The following is a 19,139-nucleotide window of genomic DNA, read 5'->3' as shown; positions in this document are numbered from 1 at the left end:
GGCGGCGGGCGAATCGCGCGACAGTCGAAAAGCCGGACGCGGTCGGTAAAGTTCCGACCACTCGGTAAAGAAAATGACACGTCGATATACAAGCGCAGTCGGTAAAACGAGTGTGGTTGATAACACAGAATTCTACAAAGTTGTTATGAATAAAGTTGGAAGAGCTGCCATCTGCCATGTAAAAAGGTTAGGTTAGGTTAAGTCATTGTTGCCTTCTTTATAGGTTTTACAGATCCGTGATATATTTGTTATTGACACGTGCACGCGTACAATTTTTCCAGTTTTTTATCCCTCGAAAAGAATTGTCCGAGTTTTTTGCATTCTAGTCATCTTTTGGGAGTTATTATCGTTAGTTTCTCACATCCGATATTAATTGTTGGTTATAGACATGAATTCGAAGAAGATAACTCTGTCAAAGAGTATATTGGAAATGAAGGTAAGTTGGAAAGCAAATTGTAACAAGTGGAGCATTGTGTTTTGCATGATGTGTGGGCTTATTTGCAGTTCATGAAGCGAACGAAAGACAAAGTGGAGAAAGAGCAATTTCAGGAAGAAGGAGAAGAGTACTTCGATAACAAACTTACATCGCGCATGAAGAAAGCAACGTAAGTACTTCCTGTTATTTTTTCTAAAATTTTATACTTGAATCAATAAGATTGTAAATCAGGGTTGTGCCATTTTCAAATTTAAGTTTTTTTTTTTTTAGATTATATTTTATGCATAAACACTCAACTCTGAGTACAATATAAAATAATTCTGAAGTGCTGCTCAGATTTTTCTTATATGCTGCATGTAATTTACCTACTAAAATTAAGAATTTTTGATACACTTTATAGATTATAAGATATTTGAATAACGGAATTAAAATGTTTAATAAAAACTGCATTGAATTTGAATTAACACTCGAGTGAAAATTTACCCACAGTAACACTCCAGGATTAATAAATTTTTAAATGTACATTGAAATTATATATTAAGATTTAAATGTTATCCTAGTGACAGTATTGCTGCTATCATTTACTTCTGTTTTATGTTGTAAGTGGAAATTTTCTTATGGAATCAAGTTATGTTTTCTGCGAGAAACTCAATGATGGCAGATTAAGCTTTCAAGGAATGAATCCAGCTATAGAAAAGTTAATGGAAGAGAAGGAGAATGCCAAACGAGCTAAAGAAGAAGTGAAAGAAGAAGTTGATGTATCAGATGAGCAAATGACTGTTCGATGGAAGAAAATGCGAGCGAAGTTTGATAATATGAAGAAACGCAGAACGCCATATTACAAATCCAATGATGCAGATGAACCATCAACGAAGAAAATAAAATTCTTAAAACCAGATGATTCTACATAGTATTATATATATATATATATATATATATATATATATATATATATACACATGTATATATATAATTTTTATAGATATATTAAACGTTATTAATTTGTACAAGATACACACCAATTTAACTGATAAATCTAAACTAATTATTATACTATTTTGATGTAAGCATTAAATAAAAGATTGTTCGTTTTTAAAATTTGTTAAATAGTTTTATAATTATCATATTTAAGATTTATTGCATACGCAATTAATATTTTTTTTTCTAAGCCTTTTTCTACAGAACTTTCAAGACAAACGTCTTTTATGTGTTTAGCTACATGTAATTTTCTTTGTCATGAAACCTGACGCGGCGAGTAATTCCCGAAATGTTTCTACGCATACACCGTCGGCACAATCCTTCTGCATTCCTTGCTGCCAAAGTGTATCGAAGCTATCCTTTGGAAATTCAAAACCAACGTTCTCAAATATACTTCGTATTTCTTCCTTATCGCGAGTCTATATAAGATTTATAGAAAATATTAAGATAAATTTAATTATTTTCACAATAGTAATAAATTATAATATAATTTTAATAATATAATATAAATAATGTAAAGGGATAATATATGATAAAAATAATATAGTATAGAATTAGCGTAAAGAATGTTGAAAAAATTTTTTAGCTATAAAATCATATTTTGGATTTTGTAATGTGACATTCATATCGAATTATTGAATAATTTATACCAGATTAAGAACCAAATATTTATGTAATAGTATATCAAATAACTTGATCGAGCCATACCTTGAAAAAATCTATGTGTGTTAAGTCGTATCTTGTGAATATGCTGGGCGAAATCAAGCAATGAACGGAGGTTTGATCACCCAAGTTCTCCTTGTCTGGATATAAACCGGCACGCGGTAACGTTGTAATCAGAAAATCTGATCTTTCAGATGGAAGTCCTGCCGCACGTATTTCTAATACATGCTTCTTAAAATTCGTTCTCTAAATACTTGCTATTCACTTCGAAAGTAATATCAACATTTAATGCACACCTCTATTTTTTAAATTCTTATTACAGATGTAAGACGTTTGTATCCGCTAATTTTTATGATTTTTACAAATGTATAAAAGTGAGTTACATATATATTAATATCTTTTGAAAGTATTCGTAGTGGTGTATTAAAAAAAATTATGAATGTTATAACTAATTATAACAAGATATTTTAAAGAAAAGAAATGCGCAGGACATAAATATTCCAAGGTGTGCGTAAAGTGTTAAGCTCTAGAGATATTACAAAAAAAAGGTCTTACTTCTGCTATCAGTTGTCTGAACATTTCCTATGCTGTTACTATACGTAGTATAATTTGAATTCGCCAATGATGCTTCTAAAATAATACTTTTTAATATCATTTTATCCAAAAATTAAATTAGAATGCTTTAAAAATTATTAATTAAAATTATACTAATGATCAAATAAAGATTTATAATTTGTAACTTTTCTAGTTATCAATTTAAAAAAAAAAAAAAAAAAAAAACGCAATTCATTCACATTTTATCGATGGCAGATCGGATAAACTACGCTTCCAATTCAAGAGATTTAGCAATTCTCTGTAATTAATATTTCCATCCATGCGTAATTGCAACGTGTCCATTAATGGTATAAGAAACTTCTTGTTTGGATATATGCGATACTTTTCAAAAATCGGAAAAATTTTATCTTCAGGCAGAACTCCTGCATATTTCTGCATTAAAATTTTATACAACAATTTTATAATTTTAAAATATGATTTTGAGTCTTGTATAATTTTAGTTAATTTTTGATTAACGATTTACGTATTTATTTGTATGCATGTAAATGTATAAATTAATGTGCTTTTCATTATTGTAATAAATATATAAAATTATATATTAATAACGCTCACACGCACATATGATGTATTTAGATGTATTAATAAAAGGATATACTTTGTCCAAGCAAGAAAACTCATCCTCTATGTCCAAAAACGGCACTTCCGGGACGCGCTTTTTCAATTTTCGACGAAAATCATTTAAATTTTGTAGACATTGCCACCAGAAAAGCATTTGCTTGTTCAAATCAAAATCATGCAAAATATTTGATATATTAAATTCATCTTTGACGATCTTTTTACCATGTACGATATCTGCATAAAGACGCACTTTTTCTGGATTCCTTGAATCACAGATTTATTATTCATTTATTTGTTGTTAAAATAATTTGCCATTTTTTTATTATAAAGTAACTAATTATTTATTATACGAGAAAAGAAAACGTTTAAAAAAATTTTAGTATATTTTAGATAAAAAGATATTTTCAGACGTTTAAGAGAGATATCTTGCAATATTTTAAAAATGCCTTGCAGTAATTTCAAAAAATTTTTTAAATCTCAAACTACTTACGTTATTTTGAGCTGACCAACAAAATCAAATTTATACGAATTTATAGAAATAAATGTAAATAGAATATATTTATAGTAATAACTAAGATACAATTATAAGAAATAATAAAAATTAAAAATATTTTAGTTAAACTTTATAACTATTGAAACATTTGTATTATCTATTCATTCACGTGACGAAAGAGATTTGTAAGAGAGCGGTGAGATTTTCGTAATCTCTCTTAAGCTTATAAATTATACAACTATCGCAATATTAACAATTGCCGTTTCAACAGATATTACTTGACTTGTCCGACAAACGATCTGGTACGCTCTATAAAATCCGCTTGTCGACGATCGACTAAGGTAACCGGTTCGTGATTAATCCATGTCAAAATTCTTCTAACCCGAGATTCCGGTCTTCGACTCTTCAGCGATTTGCCAAATCTCATACATTTATCGAAGGACTTTTTATAACTGAAAAAAAAAATAATAATAATCCCGATTATATAAAGACAGCTCAATCCATCTTAATCTCTGTATTTGCTTTGTCAGCTATAGTCTTACTGATATCTTATTAACATAAGACTCACTCTTTTGTAACTTGTTCTACCGGCTCGTGATGATTATGCGATTTTTCGTATCGAGAGCATGCAATATCTTCTTCAATCGCACATACCTCAATTTCAAGAATTTGTTTCATAGTTGCTTCTACACAAATCCAAATGAGAGTTAATTACAACAAAAAGGTTAATTATGATCCTTATGTCATGAGTTATAGAGTTGTAGAATAAAAAAAATAATAATAAAATCACGTTTCGGATTACACACACAAAAAAATATCCACATATTGATTTTCCTTTTACATACACACGCGTGTGAAAAAATTAACTTCAAGATATTAAGGCTTCTATGCTCATTTATCAACTCACAACACTACATTGTGACGTTAGAATTATTAGAAGCAAGAAAATAGGTAATAAATCAAATTAAATGTAGGACATCGACCCGTATGTCAAAATACAACATTAAACGCCTTATTATTATAGCTAGCTTAGTACTGATATTTGTAACATGATTTTGTATACATTATCAAGTTCACGAAACACAGTTCTAAATTGAATAAGAATTAGTAATCATGATATTAAATTAAAAATCAATTTAATAATAACTGATGCTAACAACAGCATCTAAATGTGAGAACTCTTTGAAAACTATATAGAACTTTTTAAAGGGGAAAAGGGACTTTTTATATACATTTTCGTAAACTTGAAAATGTATATAAAATCTTACAATAAATATTAGCACTTTAATAATAACTAATGCTAACAAGCATCTAAATGTGAAACATTTTAATTTTAATTTTAAGCGTAATGAATATTGACAATTTTATCACATTTTGTAATACATTAAAGTACAATTTAATAAATCTCGGTTTTAATTGCTTCTAGCTTTGGCTGCATTGCATGCTGGCCAGGCACGTCTCTGAATCTGTCAATAAAACACAATAATTATCGACATCTCGATGTTTTATCGAGATTTTTGGAAGGTACTATGTAGTTCCTCACGAATGATTACCAAAAAATTATCTATAAGCCTCGCACAATGCGCGATATCGCGTAACGAAATATACAGTGTCCGGTTTTGCAATGGAACAGCAGAAACGGAATATGGCCTAGGTGCTCCAGCGAACGTAACGTTATACGCGAGGGATATATCGGATGAAGTTGTTCGGCTGGTTGGTGTCGGTTGGTTTTTCTTTTCTGCTGTGTTAATTCCCCGAGATGGATTTGCGGCGTTTAAAGAGTCGGTGTCTTGTTGCGCGCCGATTAATTACACTGTTAATTACCTTTATGCGCTCTATGCGTTACGCAATAAATAGATAGTTGCGCGCTCTTGTGTAATTCCTGGTATTTAGCATTCTTCTCTTTCCCTCTTTGTTTCTCTTTCTCTCTCTCTCTCTCTCTCTCTCTCTCTCTGTGTGTGTGTGTGTGTGTGTGCGCGCGTGCGCGTGTGTGTGCGTGCGTGTGCGTGCTTGCGTGTGTGTAAGTGGTGTTTTTCGTCTCAAGCGCTCAAGGCGCATATTAAAAGCGAACGGAGCATCGCGACTATTTACTCTCAGATAGCCAAATAAGTCGAGAGCATTTTGCGATGTGTGTTACGAGCTTTTTCCGGAAGGAAAGCGAGAAAATTAATACAGGTCGCGACGATAAACGTAATGAGGCGCGCTGACAGAGCACGACGACGCATCTCGACAATATATTGTTTATTAATTCAGTGGCAGTAAATCATTTAAATGCCTTTACTGCGACAAGTAATATTTTTATTATTTACGACGATGAAGTTAAGTACTTTTATAAGTAGGTTCAAAACTGTTTACGAACACGAAAACGAGTATTTTGCTAAAGTATTAAAAAATTTGAAAATTAACTAGATAACAGATCTGAAAGTAATTTGGAGGTATCATAAAAAAAATAATTGTGTACAATGTTCAAGCGTGTTATAATAATGTTGTAAAAATTTTGACATTCTGACAATTAGCTTCAGTGTTCTCTACATATTTTATGGTCCAACAAAATTATCTTCAGATTTGTATCTAAAGTTTTACTTCGGCATAACTGTTCTTTTGGTGTAGTCGTGATTCTTCTCGGACTCTCTATGAATACCTCAACGAAAAGATTTTCCAAATAAACTCAAAATAAATTAAATATGTTCGAATTCTTTATAAATGTACATATTTTATTAGAAAGTTATGAAAATCTTTTTTTTAAATAAAAGAAATATATGTTTAAAACTAGAACAACTAAATTATATTTTCTGTCATTCCTGTCTGTACTTTCTTTGAATCAAAAAATTATTTGTTTAAATTAAATAAATAATTTAAAGAAATAATTTCTTTACTTTAAAAAGGCTAATAACGTCATTTTTTAAAATCAAATACATTTTTATTTTCCTCGAAAGTATTTTTACTTCAATTTAAAAAAAAGAAAACAAGTTAAAAATTAATTTCATCAATTTAACCATAACTTTTCTCTGAGAGCACGTATTGTAATTTAGATGTATTTCTTTGTTTAAAATAAAAATACAATTACCATTTAAATTAATGTAGAATTAAGTGCTACCATTCTCGCTCTATTATTCGTTACAGCCGTTTTCGAATTATTTGTTTTTACATTGACGTGCTTGCATATAATTTTCTAGATTCTTTATAGAAATTAATAAGTAAATTTCGAAAACTCGTACGTACTCATTCTAAAATATAATTACTTTTCGCAAGTGCAATGTACGATATATCATTATTCCTGTTAAATAAATACCACTCGAAAATAAAACTTTGTTACTGGTTTGAATTCGGATTTTTAAGTACATATTGAACTTGATCCCATCTCTATTTGTCATTCGCTAATTTCGCGGTATTTGTACAGTGTGGTGTTTATTGATGACCGCACCGTTATCCGGGAGAGCAATTCGCGCGTTTGCACTCGTTGCACCACTTTCCAAGATTTAATGTATTCTTAAAGCCGCCACGTCAATATCCATGATGCAATAATATTGGCTGTTTCGCCTTGTTTTCCAGATGAAATATGGGGCCGTTAATTGTAGTGACATGTGGCTTGCCTTGAACGAGTCCCGGTTCTTCCCTTTAAGAACGCTGCGGGATGGCTGCGTATCGAAAATTGCGTCCCGACGCGTCGTGACCGCGAAACTCGATAATATAATTTATGAAATTCTCGATTATTTCGGGCGCCGAATTTTTTATTTCACATAAGTTTACAGATATCGCGAGATCTTGAGACGACAATTATTATTTACTGATCAACATAAAATTATTAAAGTTCCAACTTTGCGATTACAATTAAATGCAATGGAATAGAAAAAAATGCCGTTTTCAAAGAAAGCACTTGATTATTATTCCAAAAAAAAAAAAAAAATTCAAGATGAATCTTAAAGTTGAGAAATCAATATTTTCTTTTTGTAACAATCTTTTACAAAAAATCGTAAAGACAGATTTTTAATAATTAATTTTATGAGAATGCATAAATTATCGGAGCGTAGAATTAATAACTCGTCGAATCTTTCTCTTTTTTACATCCACGAATCCATTAATTTTGACGTACGTATTCCGGTTAATGAAACAAGCTGCACGTGACAAGGATAGTAACAACTTTATTACAAGCTTGTCAATTTCGAATGAGCCGTCGTTAATGTTGCGCACGTTTCGGTTTACTTAGAACAAGACCGATCATTTGTATCTCTCTCATTATCTATTCCTTCATATGCCTTCATATGCATCTATACACGTATGCATTAAATCCTGATTAATGCTCGCGCCGCAGCGAACAGTAATTATTGGCCACGCCGACTCGTTTCTTCATCGCCGAAAAAAAGGACAAAAATCGCGAAGAAAAACCGCATAGGATGAGTAAGGACGACCAAGAGCGCAACGGATGCGCCGCTCGTTGCGGGCACCGTCTCGGCATGTTATTTCCAGAAAAGCGCGCGTAATCTAAGATTACAGACAATTCGCGCGATACGCCAGTGATCGGCCGAGTCGGGCTCGGGGTGGTTGAGTATTCCCGATACTAATCTCGTGAGTACAATGCGACTTTCCTTCCTGGAGAGTACGCCTCCTCCTCTGTCTCTTCCCGCGCGCGGCTGGAGTCTCTGAGAAGCATAACGGGGTCTCTGAGAAGCAATTAAAGCTCGATCTATTGATTGGAGAATGATTAGTGCCAGAACTAACGACGAAGCTAACGACGCTCCCTTTCTATCACTCCCCGAGTCTTTTTTTTTCTTTTTTTTTGTGAGAGAGGAAATGAAGAGATTGCGCACCGTCGTTCGTTGCGCACCTCATCGAGAATTGCAATTCCGCCTCGAAAGGCGAGCGGAAGTTAACGAGATACATGTGATGTGGAAAACAATTTTCCATACATTTTGTTTATCTTTTGTAATCGACTAATTACGAATCACTTATTACTAAATTTGGTGCACTGAGAGAAAAAGAGCTGGTTGTACAATTACCATATTTTAATATAACTATAATTTATTTTCAGTGCCAACTATGTGCTTATAGTTATTAGTGTTTTAACCATGTTTTAACCATGCAAATTATAGCTGTTGGTTATTATATATAAATAGTAAAGAAATATTTAAAAAACAGTTATACTATAATTGTGATTGCATTTATTATATAAAAACGTTTATTTTATTTTTACTATCCATAACTTGATAATTTATTATATTAACAATTAAAATTATTATGAATTATAATATAATTTCTCATAATTGGTAGAACTATAAACACAAGACTATTATTACTAAACATTATAGCAGTAATAACTGTAAAAATAGAACTCCTAATCATAATTCTTTTAACATACAATTATAGTCATGAATACTTAACACCTTTCTCTCAGAGTGAGTAAAATAAAAGGTTACGTTAATGCGTTATGTTAATGCCTATTAAAGTCATATTAATGCCATTTTATAAAATACTATCAAATAACAAATCCATACATAAATGCGCACATAATAAAACGTTATAGAGGAGTAAAACCAAAATAATAAATTGATCTAAGAGAAAATGATACACGGAGTGAGCTCCCGTAATTTTGAAGGTAAATTGTAAGAAAAAATTCTCTCCTCCAGGAATAAAATAAATATATTTAATTTTTCCTGGATTGGTTTACTTATACGTGCTATTTATTGTTTATTTCGTATCAAAATAAATATAAGATAAATACAAACATGATGGATTATATATCACGCGTCGATCCTCGACAATTCAGTTATATGCACGCTGGTCTACTTGGCGTTCACATTTTTTTACATTAGCGAGGAACATGCATCGTTACGTGTTTCATGAAGAGGGAGAGAGAAAAAAGAGAGGGAGGACAGGAGGACGAAAGCTCGGACATGGCAAGCAGGCAGTCTTGTTGTTCGTCTTGTACGTGCTAAATATTTGAGTCAGGTTGTCGTCGGCATTAAACGACGAGCAAACATCGCCGATATATCGCGGAAGAAAACGTTGCTCGTTTATCAAGCGCAAACAAGGCACCGTTCTGTCTGCCTTCCTCGCATCATCCCTCAAAGTAAGTTGTTATTCAGGCAGTCCGAATAAAATCCTCGATAATATAGGATTTAAGGAAATCGATTCGGTATTTTGGCGTTTTAGCTTGTGCAAATCTAAATATATATTTTTCTCATTACCACCTGCTTCTCGGATGTATAAAATCTCCAATTGCAAGATATTTGTGACCAATTCGCGTAAAAGCGTTAAAACTAAGCTAAGATATTAATAGCAATTAGTAAATTATTAATTCGAACTCTCGTATTATTTTTTGAGAGGGGATGTAGAGTAGTGATTTATTTGTGTAACAAAAAATCAGTTTCTCATCTGGTATATGTGGAAGAATGTGAGAGGTGGAACGCGCAAATATATTACCCGGCAAAAGATTCGCCGGTACCGTGCACAGATTAATCTCCCTGCTATTCAGATATTTTTGCGAAGTTACGGGAACAAATTGGAGAAATGGTTGGAAAGGTGAGAATAATCCTATCTGAAGAAATCGTATCTGTGAGTGCGCGCAACAAGAAAAATCGTGAGATCCCGGTCGTCGAGAGGAACTCGATATCTCAGCCGGCTGTGCGCGCGGCTGCGAGGCGGATTTTTAAGTTGCAGGCTTGTGCAAAGAGAGAAGCGCTAAACGGCAAGTACTTTGAAATTGCGTCGTCGCCCAGTTGCATTTAAAGCAGCAGCTCCCAAACCGCACAAGTGAGAGTAATAATAAACCAGTGAAGTGAATATTACAAGGACAGATAAGAATGGCAAGTGCTTCGCGCCAAACGTATCTTCATTTATATTTCTGAAGCGTGTCGTATATTTGGACGTAATGAGTTGACGCTTCTCCAGAATTCTCTTAAAGAAGCTTACCTTATCTTATCTTCATAATATCAGTCAAATTATAATTCCTAAATCGTGATTAATCAAGCACGTTATATTTTCAATTGACTCTCACTTTTTGGATCAATAAATCGAAGCAACCCGTCACTTATCGCTCTAGCGTTTCTTGAATATATTATGATTTTATATATTTATACTTAATATAATCTTTGGGATATTTATTTGCGTCCTGTACAGAAAGAACAGTTTTACTTTATCTAAAAATTTCGCTGGCTGCAGGTCAGCAAATAATTTTATATTAGAACATCAAAATAATTACGTAAGACAGTCAAGTATAATAATACTGATCATATTACAAGATATTTGACATTTCGGCAGCTTAAACGACCATATAACTTTTAATAGTCCAGCGTAATTATTTTCCGCATTTCAACAATCTAATGTAGTAGCTACGGCACTCCGAGGTGAAGATCATGATCCTCGGTCATGAGGGATCGACTATGATGATGATAATTTCAGCAAAATTGTTCTTTCATGTTCTTCACATTTTTTTGGTGAAACATCTTGTCGACTATGATTACATATAGCATTTACAATACAATTCTTTTTTAAATACACAGCCATACAAATAAAACTTCTACTTTCTGAAGATGTTCAAGTACGTGAAAGAGTCACTCGACAGTATTTATATACTTGTCAAAGTAATTAACGATAAGCACTGACCTATGGTATGTAGTAAAGATCCAGAAAACAAACGTATACTATATATTAAGTAATACATGTATGTCGCATTTGCTACAATTAAAAAATTGACACTTTTGGATTATGTGCTAAAAATAGAACAAATTTTTTTTAAATTCTTATTATTGATAAAACGACATAACTGAGCTTCTAATATTGAAAAGAAAAGCAAGAGAAAAAGATTTTTTATCAAAAAATATCATAAATGAAAAAGGGTTGCTTTAAAAATACATTTTGGAATATAATAGATAGAGAAATCAGTGAATTAAATGAAGAACTAATGATACTTTTATTCCTCTACATTCAGATCTTATTACGCAAAAATTGAATTTGAAAAATAATATTTTTACGAATTTAATATTCGAAAGCAGAGTTGGGTAGTTAATAGTTAAAAGTTAAAGAATAAAATTAAAAAATTAATAACGTTTAACTTAACTTAGATCATTTCAAATAATTTAATTTTTAACTTTAACTAGTTTAAACTTTAATTTATTAACTTTTGCCCTAAAATTTAACTATGTAAAAAAACATAAAAGAAAAAATACATCTTTACTTAAGAAACAAGATTCCTTTGTTATTTCTTATAAACTGTCATATAAACTTAATTTACAAATAAAATATTAAGTTTGTTTGATGATCCATATTACAATTGCATTGAGTAATCTAACATCTTTAAAACCTGTATCTGGTATCTTTAAAAACTTACAAATTTCTAATTTAATATGAATAAGAACGCTTTTCAAAATCAATTTTTAATTTAGTTTAAGTTACTCTTAACTTTTAACTAATTTAACTTAGTTTTTTATTCATATAACGTTTGATGTAACTTAATTTTATAAGCCATTATATAATTTAACTTAATTTAGTTAAAAAAATATATTAACTTACCCAACCCTGTTCAAAACGTTCAAACTAACATTTACTTTTTTTTTTTTTTTTTTTAGTTATATCGTTGTAGCAAAAAATAAACATATATAAATAATAATTATATATAAATTTAAAAACTATCCGACATGAGGAAGTGGCAAAAGATATCTAAAAATAATACGTTTATATTATGTGTATGGAAATGGATTATGTCTATAAAGGATTAGGAAGCTATTCTCTATGACAAGTGTCCCTTTGGGAACCCCTGACAGACACGCATGGTAACATGTGACGTAGTACGAAACAGTGTCAGCAAACGGCGTGTGGGTAAAACGGTAACCGAGCGCGAAACAATATTTGCCCGATAACCAACCTGGAAAACGTTCTCTCCGCGTGTGCTAATGGATTTAGCGATGGCCGGGACCACGATGCCCCATTCCAAACGACGAAGCGTTGCTCCATACGCGCGGCCGGCACGCGCGTGTTGTGCAAATGTCTGTTTGCCGTGCCGCGTGTTTCACCGATGATCGATGAGATTTTTATTCACATGCGAGCAAACAACGGTGAAGCGAAGCCGCCGCTGTTTCTTCTGTTTCCTCTGCCGCGAGCGAGCTGGATAGATGGACCGCAGGATCGGTCGTTCGAATTCGGGTCGGATTCCCGCGATCATCTACAATCCCCGTTATTTTCTACAGTAGATTTATCATGAAATTCCCACCGTTATGCATTTCCTGAGAACCTTTCAGCAGATGTAATTACAATGTAGCAAATAACGTGTGTAACATATTCGATCGTTTCTTTCTGTAAAAATGTGTTCGACGGAAAAGTTCTCTTCGAGAGAGTACATTGGAAATTATAAGACGGATAGATTTAAATCTAAAATTTTATGAATTCAAAAGAAAGAAAAAAAATATTAAATATGCATAAAACATAAAAAAAATCGGTAATCTAAAAAATAACTTTCCAAGAAGAAAACGAGAACGTGAAATACAGAAATGTGGTATAGGATCACTGCACCAGAAAATGAACAAATAAAAAATTGAACCAGTCAATGAACAAACATAAAGTAACTTAATACAGTTACATTTTCAAATAAAAAGTTACATTTTAATAAAATCTCCATGAAAATTAGATTTCAACAATATCAATTAATTTTGCAGTTTATTATTTTGAAGTCTTATTATTTTAATAATTTTTCTAAACAGTCATTTATTGGCGACTGTTCAACGACTGGTGCAACGACCCTATTTATTTTTCAAGTTAAGTCTTCAATTCGGAACAATTCTCCCGGAATTATCTTATCGAGAGAAATCTGAAGCAGGAGAAAGGTCCGCCAAATGAAAGAATTTTTCAGTTGCTTTCTTGAAATATTAACTCAATTATCGAAATAAATCAATAGGTGGTCGAGAGAAGTTGTAGCGAATTTCTGTTTCAAAAATTCTTTAATTATAGATTCATCCCACCCCAAGGAGATAGTATCTTTTTATCCAACTGAACCTTTCGACAAGCCATTCGTGTAATTATCACGACCCTGATAAGGCGTGAACGGTAACGCATCTTGATATTGCTTTCACTTCGGATCAGTACTTCTTCCGCATTTTTGCGACACCAAGCGAAATTCAGATGTTGCGTTTGGTTGCAAATTTAGAAATACTCTTTTTATCGCATTCGACGATATCAGAAGAAAGAATTTTCCTTAATCTATTTATCTTCTGTTAAAATTGTTACGAAATATAAGGGAGATTGAGGCTAAGTTGACTAGGATAAGTTGAAGGATAAGTTGAACTAGTAGGATCCATAAATAAAACAAAACGCTAATTACAATCATGTATTCGTACACGCAGCAAACATTGTTGTTCAATTTCTCCCTTCGAAATCTATACTTTATCAAGCGGCATTTTTCATTTTCTCTACACTATGTGTTAGAAAAAATGACAAGTTTCTTTTGCCGAACAGTACTTATTTACTTTATTTTGTTCACTATGTTAGCTACTTAATTTCAATTACTTTTAACTTATCACTTTTTTATGTGTTCGATTAAATAGTAATAAGATTAAAACAAACATGATCTGAAGATTGTAAAATAATGTAACTTTTTATTTGTAGTTTTGTTTTCTATTATTTATGAAATAAAATATTGCGCAATTATTATATATTATTGAATATTAGGTTAATCACATATTGCGCTTTTATTTTCTGTTCCAATAATAAAGATTCTAAAATATAGAATTTTCCGAAGATCACGCATGAACGTTCGATGTTTTTCCTTGCGATTTTTTAAAAGTCCGTCTTTCGTGATTAAGTAAACGGTATCATCAGTTTGACGTTCGATACTTTCAAGGAACTCGTTTCAACCTTCACACTTGTGCCGTTATAATGTATCGCTCTTTCGGATGACTTCGAAGTAGCGGCAACAGTTTCAGCTCGTCCTCCATCATCATCCGTCACACGTGTTCGTAGATCGAGTTCATCAATTTGACAGAGGGAGAGATCGATTTCCCTCGCTCAGTCTTAGATAATACGGCAGTGCCGCATATCTATAATCACACCGTAACGGAGCCATCAATGACGGACATCATGTCAAACTTTTTCATTATATTCAGTTTGGCTAAACTTAGCTCATAATGACTATAACTATAACTCACGGTTAATTACCTATAGTTTTGAACAACCATGAGGCCAGTTAAAGATTTGCGATAGAAAAACTTACTTCACTGTACCGTCGATTTGATTTTTAAGTATATGTTTGAAGAAACAAGAAGCTTATTTCTCCGAGTATTTCTCTTTCCTTATTTCAGGTAAATATATAGTTCAATTACTGACAGTGCCCCAAATATTGGAAATTTTAATTGCTTTGCTCTCATTAGAAGACTAAAATATTATTTTTAATAAAATGTTATAACAATAAATAGATTTTTTAAGAATTTAAGTAAAATTAAATACAATTATATAAAAATATAATTTATATCTTCAAAAAAGGTTTAAGATCGAATTTCCAGTATTTAAAACACTGTTAGTAATTGGGTCAGTAATTTATTCTATCTAGTATTTTTTTAAGCTTTATACACTGTTAAAAATGTCATGAAATTTAATATATTTTTAAGTTACACATTAAATTTAATATACATTAAATTTAATGTATCGATAAGTGAAAATCTTATGCATGAAACTAGTGCACTTTTGACAACATTAAATTTACATTAAATCTACATTAAATGTTTTTTAATGTACCTACTTGAAATTTGCTTCCGTTACTTTTCATTAAATTCTGCTGCCGACTTTCAACAGTATAGTTACTTGATTATTTTATTCCTTAAAAAATAATACTAGTTCAAAATAATATTTCCCAATTTTTTGTTTCTTTTAAATATTATTATTAAAGTAATATCACCACATTGATATAGAACAAAGTTGCCACAAGTGTATTCGGTTGCTTAACTCATAAATATTTCTTTTATTTTTGCCTAATATAAGCAACATTTATTAAGAAAAATATAAAATAAATAAGAAATAAATATAGATAAAAATTCAACAAATTACATCTTGTTTTACGCGTGTTAACAACACTTAAAAAAATCAGGTACGACTGATGTTAATTTTTAATGACTATAACTGATAATAGTGTAAATGGTAATTCTTCCCTACGGCGATATATATTTTTCTCAATATCAATCTTATTATTGATCACATGGATAATTCAATATGGCATCAAATCAATTTTCACAAAATTTCAACAGAAACAATGCTTGTTGGAATTCGTCAATCAGATAAAACTCTGGAGGATGATATCCATTCCACGCAACGAGGCGTGTAATTGCCGGTGTAAAAAAATATATCGCAGTCGTAAAAGAAAAGATATTAAAATTCGACATGTGTGTGTTTATGGTTTCTAGAATATATCGTATACAGACCGAAGTATGCGATCACACACTGAGACCGTTATCATCATTCGCGCGCGTGTGCGCGCGTCGTAATTTTAGAATCAAGGAAACCGCGAGCTAATGATATCCAACGATATGTCATTTCTATCTTAGACACTCCCTAATTCGGTACCGATTTACATTCTCTCTAGGTAGATAAGAATCCAAGTATGTACCACTATCGCAATCTCTTGCAGAAGTTCCCTGTCGCGAAATCATTTTTGCGCGATAAAATATCGCTATGCTGCGATTGCAAAACTTTCGCAAATATAACGCGCAAGATGTAAAAAGATAATATCGGTTGTTTAGCAGTTAAATCCTTGATAGAGATTATTAATTTTCATCTTTCAATTTTATTTCATTATTTGGCTTTCGCCAAATCTCGAAAAATTCCAAACAATAAAAAATAGAAGTTAAAGACAATTTTCGCTCTAACTTTATTTATTTATTTTTTTATTAAAAATTAGAAAGTAATAACTGTGTATAATAAAATAAAATAAAAACTTAAATTTAGAATAAAAACGGATAAACTTTTAGATTTCACGTGTAATTTAATAAATATAGAATTAAATAATTATCTCAATAAATTATAAATACAATCTTAAAATTTTTTTCTTTTAAGCAATACGTTTATACATAAAACATATATAGAGACGCGCGATTCGTTACGTTCCTTTAATCAAGTTCTTTGAACATAAATAATGATAAATCAGAAGGTTAAATTTAAATCCACCAGACAGTTTTGATCCATTAATAGCAGATTAATTACATACACCGAGTTCTTTTCCAGAGGCACACTACGAAACGGTGATTGCCATGCATCGGTAAGCGAATAATGATTAGATCTCAGCTACAGTACAAATTATAAGAATTCTAATACTTACGTGATTCAGCGTGTGCGATTTTTCAATTTTTTTTTTGTATAAAAGTTCTAATAGAAAAGTATAAAGATTTACAGAGATAAAATCTTACATCTCGTAAAATATATAAACATATATATTACAACATTCCTTGTTCTATATTTCTAGTTTCCGAATTTTTCGCTCTCATGATTGTGACGTATGTACAACCATGGCCAAAAGTATTATAGGCACTCTCAATTTATAAAATACATTCAAATAAAATGTATTTTATAAATTTTTCTCCCAATTTTTTTCTCGGAAATAGAAGATAAAAAAACACTCCGGTCAAAGTCCGGGATATACCTGACAAGGTTCTCTTACCGTCCCGATTGTATGCTTAGATACTCCCGTCATGAATAGGTGACAATGATTTAGATACTCTACACTTCATATCTTATCGCACATATTTTCTTATAGGACTGCGCACGTATTTTTCAACGTTGTTTATATAAACAAAAGATGAAGCTAGAGTCCTTGGTCCGCAGAAATAGTCAGTTGAAATCGTTCTTTCGAAACAGGCAGCAGGCAATACAAAATTGGTTCAGTATTATCGCTGTATTACTGTAAGTATTTAACGTTTATTTAATTTGTACGAGAAAACTAGGACTGTATATCGGAGATTGTTTTAAAAAATATCACACTAAGAAAAACTATAGGTAAAACATAATACTACATAAAATATAGAGTCCAAGATAGCAAAGAATATTCATTTAGTTTCAATAAATTTATTTAAACAAAATTTATACGTTTTTAAAACAATAATTGATTGAGTGTACGTGAGTCGCTTTGTAAGCGAAAATAATTTCGAACAATGGGATACTTACAACTATTACTAGAAAGAATTAAAGGACACGGTAACACAAATAGATGTTTTATAAGTTGGTTGTTGTCATATTTTTTTAATCATACTTAATGAATGAATGTTTTTATCTGTTGTTGAGAAAAAAATTGAAAGACCTTACAACTTAAATGCACCTCGTACTGAGAATACCTAATACTTTATTAGCCAACATTCTTAATTCCTAAGTTCTTTCATTGAAAGTTTTTAATTTACATATTGTTTAGTTACACAATTAAATTTTCACATACTCTGGTGGCACAAACTCTTGTAAATTTCTCATTTTCTAAATCTCTCAGTTCAAAGAACTTTGTTTAGGCTTCTTAAAATTGCTTCTCTTTTTTTCTTCAGATTTACGAATTTTTAAATTATTAATTTTAAATCTTGAAATTTAGACATTTCTAAATCGTTTTACAATAATAGAAGTAACATATATTTATTCATCGATATACACGTGCAGCTGAGAAGGAAAATTTGTGCTTTTTTATCTAGCTTTTTACTCTTTATACGTATACTAATACCGATTGGTATTATTAGTCAATTATGTTTGATAAACGTGCTGTCGGTGAGCGATATCGCAGAAAATCCCGATCGTTCTCTTGACTTCGATGTTCTCTTACTATGCCATATACTCGTCGATTACAAACATAACGCGCTAACGATTATCCGCTTAACTTACTGACAGCTGACATTAGCACACGAATTCTCGCGCGAAGCGGCCGCGCGTTCTCTCGTGCATTGCTTTTGATATTCCTAGTTTTATCTGCGCTCACCTTTCTACAAGTGATAGGACCATAACGTGTACATGCAGTTTCAAACACCAGATGCACGGGTTTTCGCAATGCAGAATTTAATTTCTCATCGAAGATTTACTGTACAACATTTTCTTTTCTTTCCTCATCTTCTATTCATCTTTCTTCTTTCTACGAAAAAAAAAATGACAAAATGATGGATTTCTTTACTGGAGTTTACTTATTTAATATTAATTCAATATTAATGGACTGAATGTATTTAATTGAATTAAAAATTGAAGGAATCAACAAAATGATTGCATTTGCATTGTTCGCACGATTTTCCTCAGTAAAATTCATCTTTGAATTCACATTTCTATTTCCAACGCTGTGAATTGGTAAAACATACGTGAATCGCCTTGTAGGAATTAGAATGCCCGGTATATTACAGATATATTTCCGTATTTTGCGCCACCATTTATTTCAACATCAAGCAAACTGAGATCACTGCATTTCAT

At 31.5% G+C, this 19,139-nt stretch overlaps 2 protein-coding genes across 2 annotated transcripts; one reads left to right on the top strand and one right to left on the bottom strand.

The window, feature by feature from the left end:
• The first annotated feature begins 170 nt into the window (after positions 1-170).
• On the top strand, positions 171-1,388 carry LOC105194834 (M-phase phosphoprotein 6). The gene is made up of 3 exons (XM_011159945.3): positions 171-436; positions 505-605; positions 1,041-1,388. Exons 1-3 carry the CDS (start codon positions 389-391, stop codon positions 1,345-1,347), a joined length of 456 nt encoding a protein of 151 aa, XP_011158247.1. The 5' UTR covers positions 171-388; the 3' UTR covers positions 1,348-1,388.
• A 259-nt stretch (positions 1,389-1,647) lies between these two features.
• On the bottom strand, positions 1,648-2,732 carry LOC105194833 (EF-hand domain-containing family member B). Its single transcript, XM_039452125.1, has 3 exons — positions 2,633-2,732; positions 2,123-2,280; positions 1,648-1,833 (listed from the first exon to the last, which is right to left on the bottom strand). The coding sequence occupies exons 1-3, from the start codon at positions 2,730-2,732 to the stop codon at positions 1,648-1,650; spliced, it is 444 nt and encodes a 147-aa protein (XP_039308059.1).
• Between the last annotated feature and the right edge of the window lie 16,407 nt (positions 2,733-19,139).

Source organism: Solenopsis invicta, chromosome 1 (genome assembly GCF_016802725.1).
Source record: "Solenopsis invicta isolate M01_SB chromosome 1, UNIL_Sinv_3.0, whole genome shotgun sequence".
NCBI classification, from domain to species: Eukaryota; Metazoa; Arthropoda; class Insecta; order Hymenoptera; family Formicidae; genus Solenopsis; species Solenopsis invicta.
Note: the sequence above shows the minus strand (reverse complement) of the source record. Positions and strands in the feature narration are given on the sequence as shown.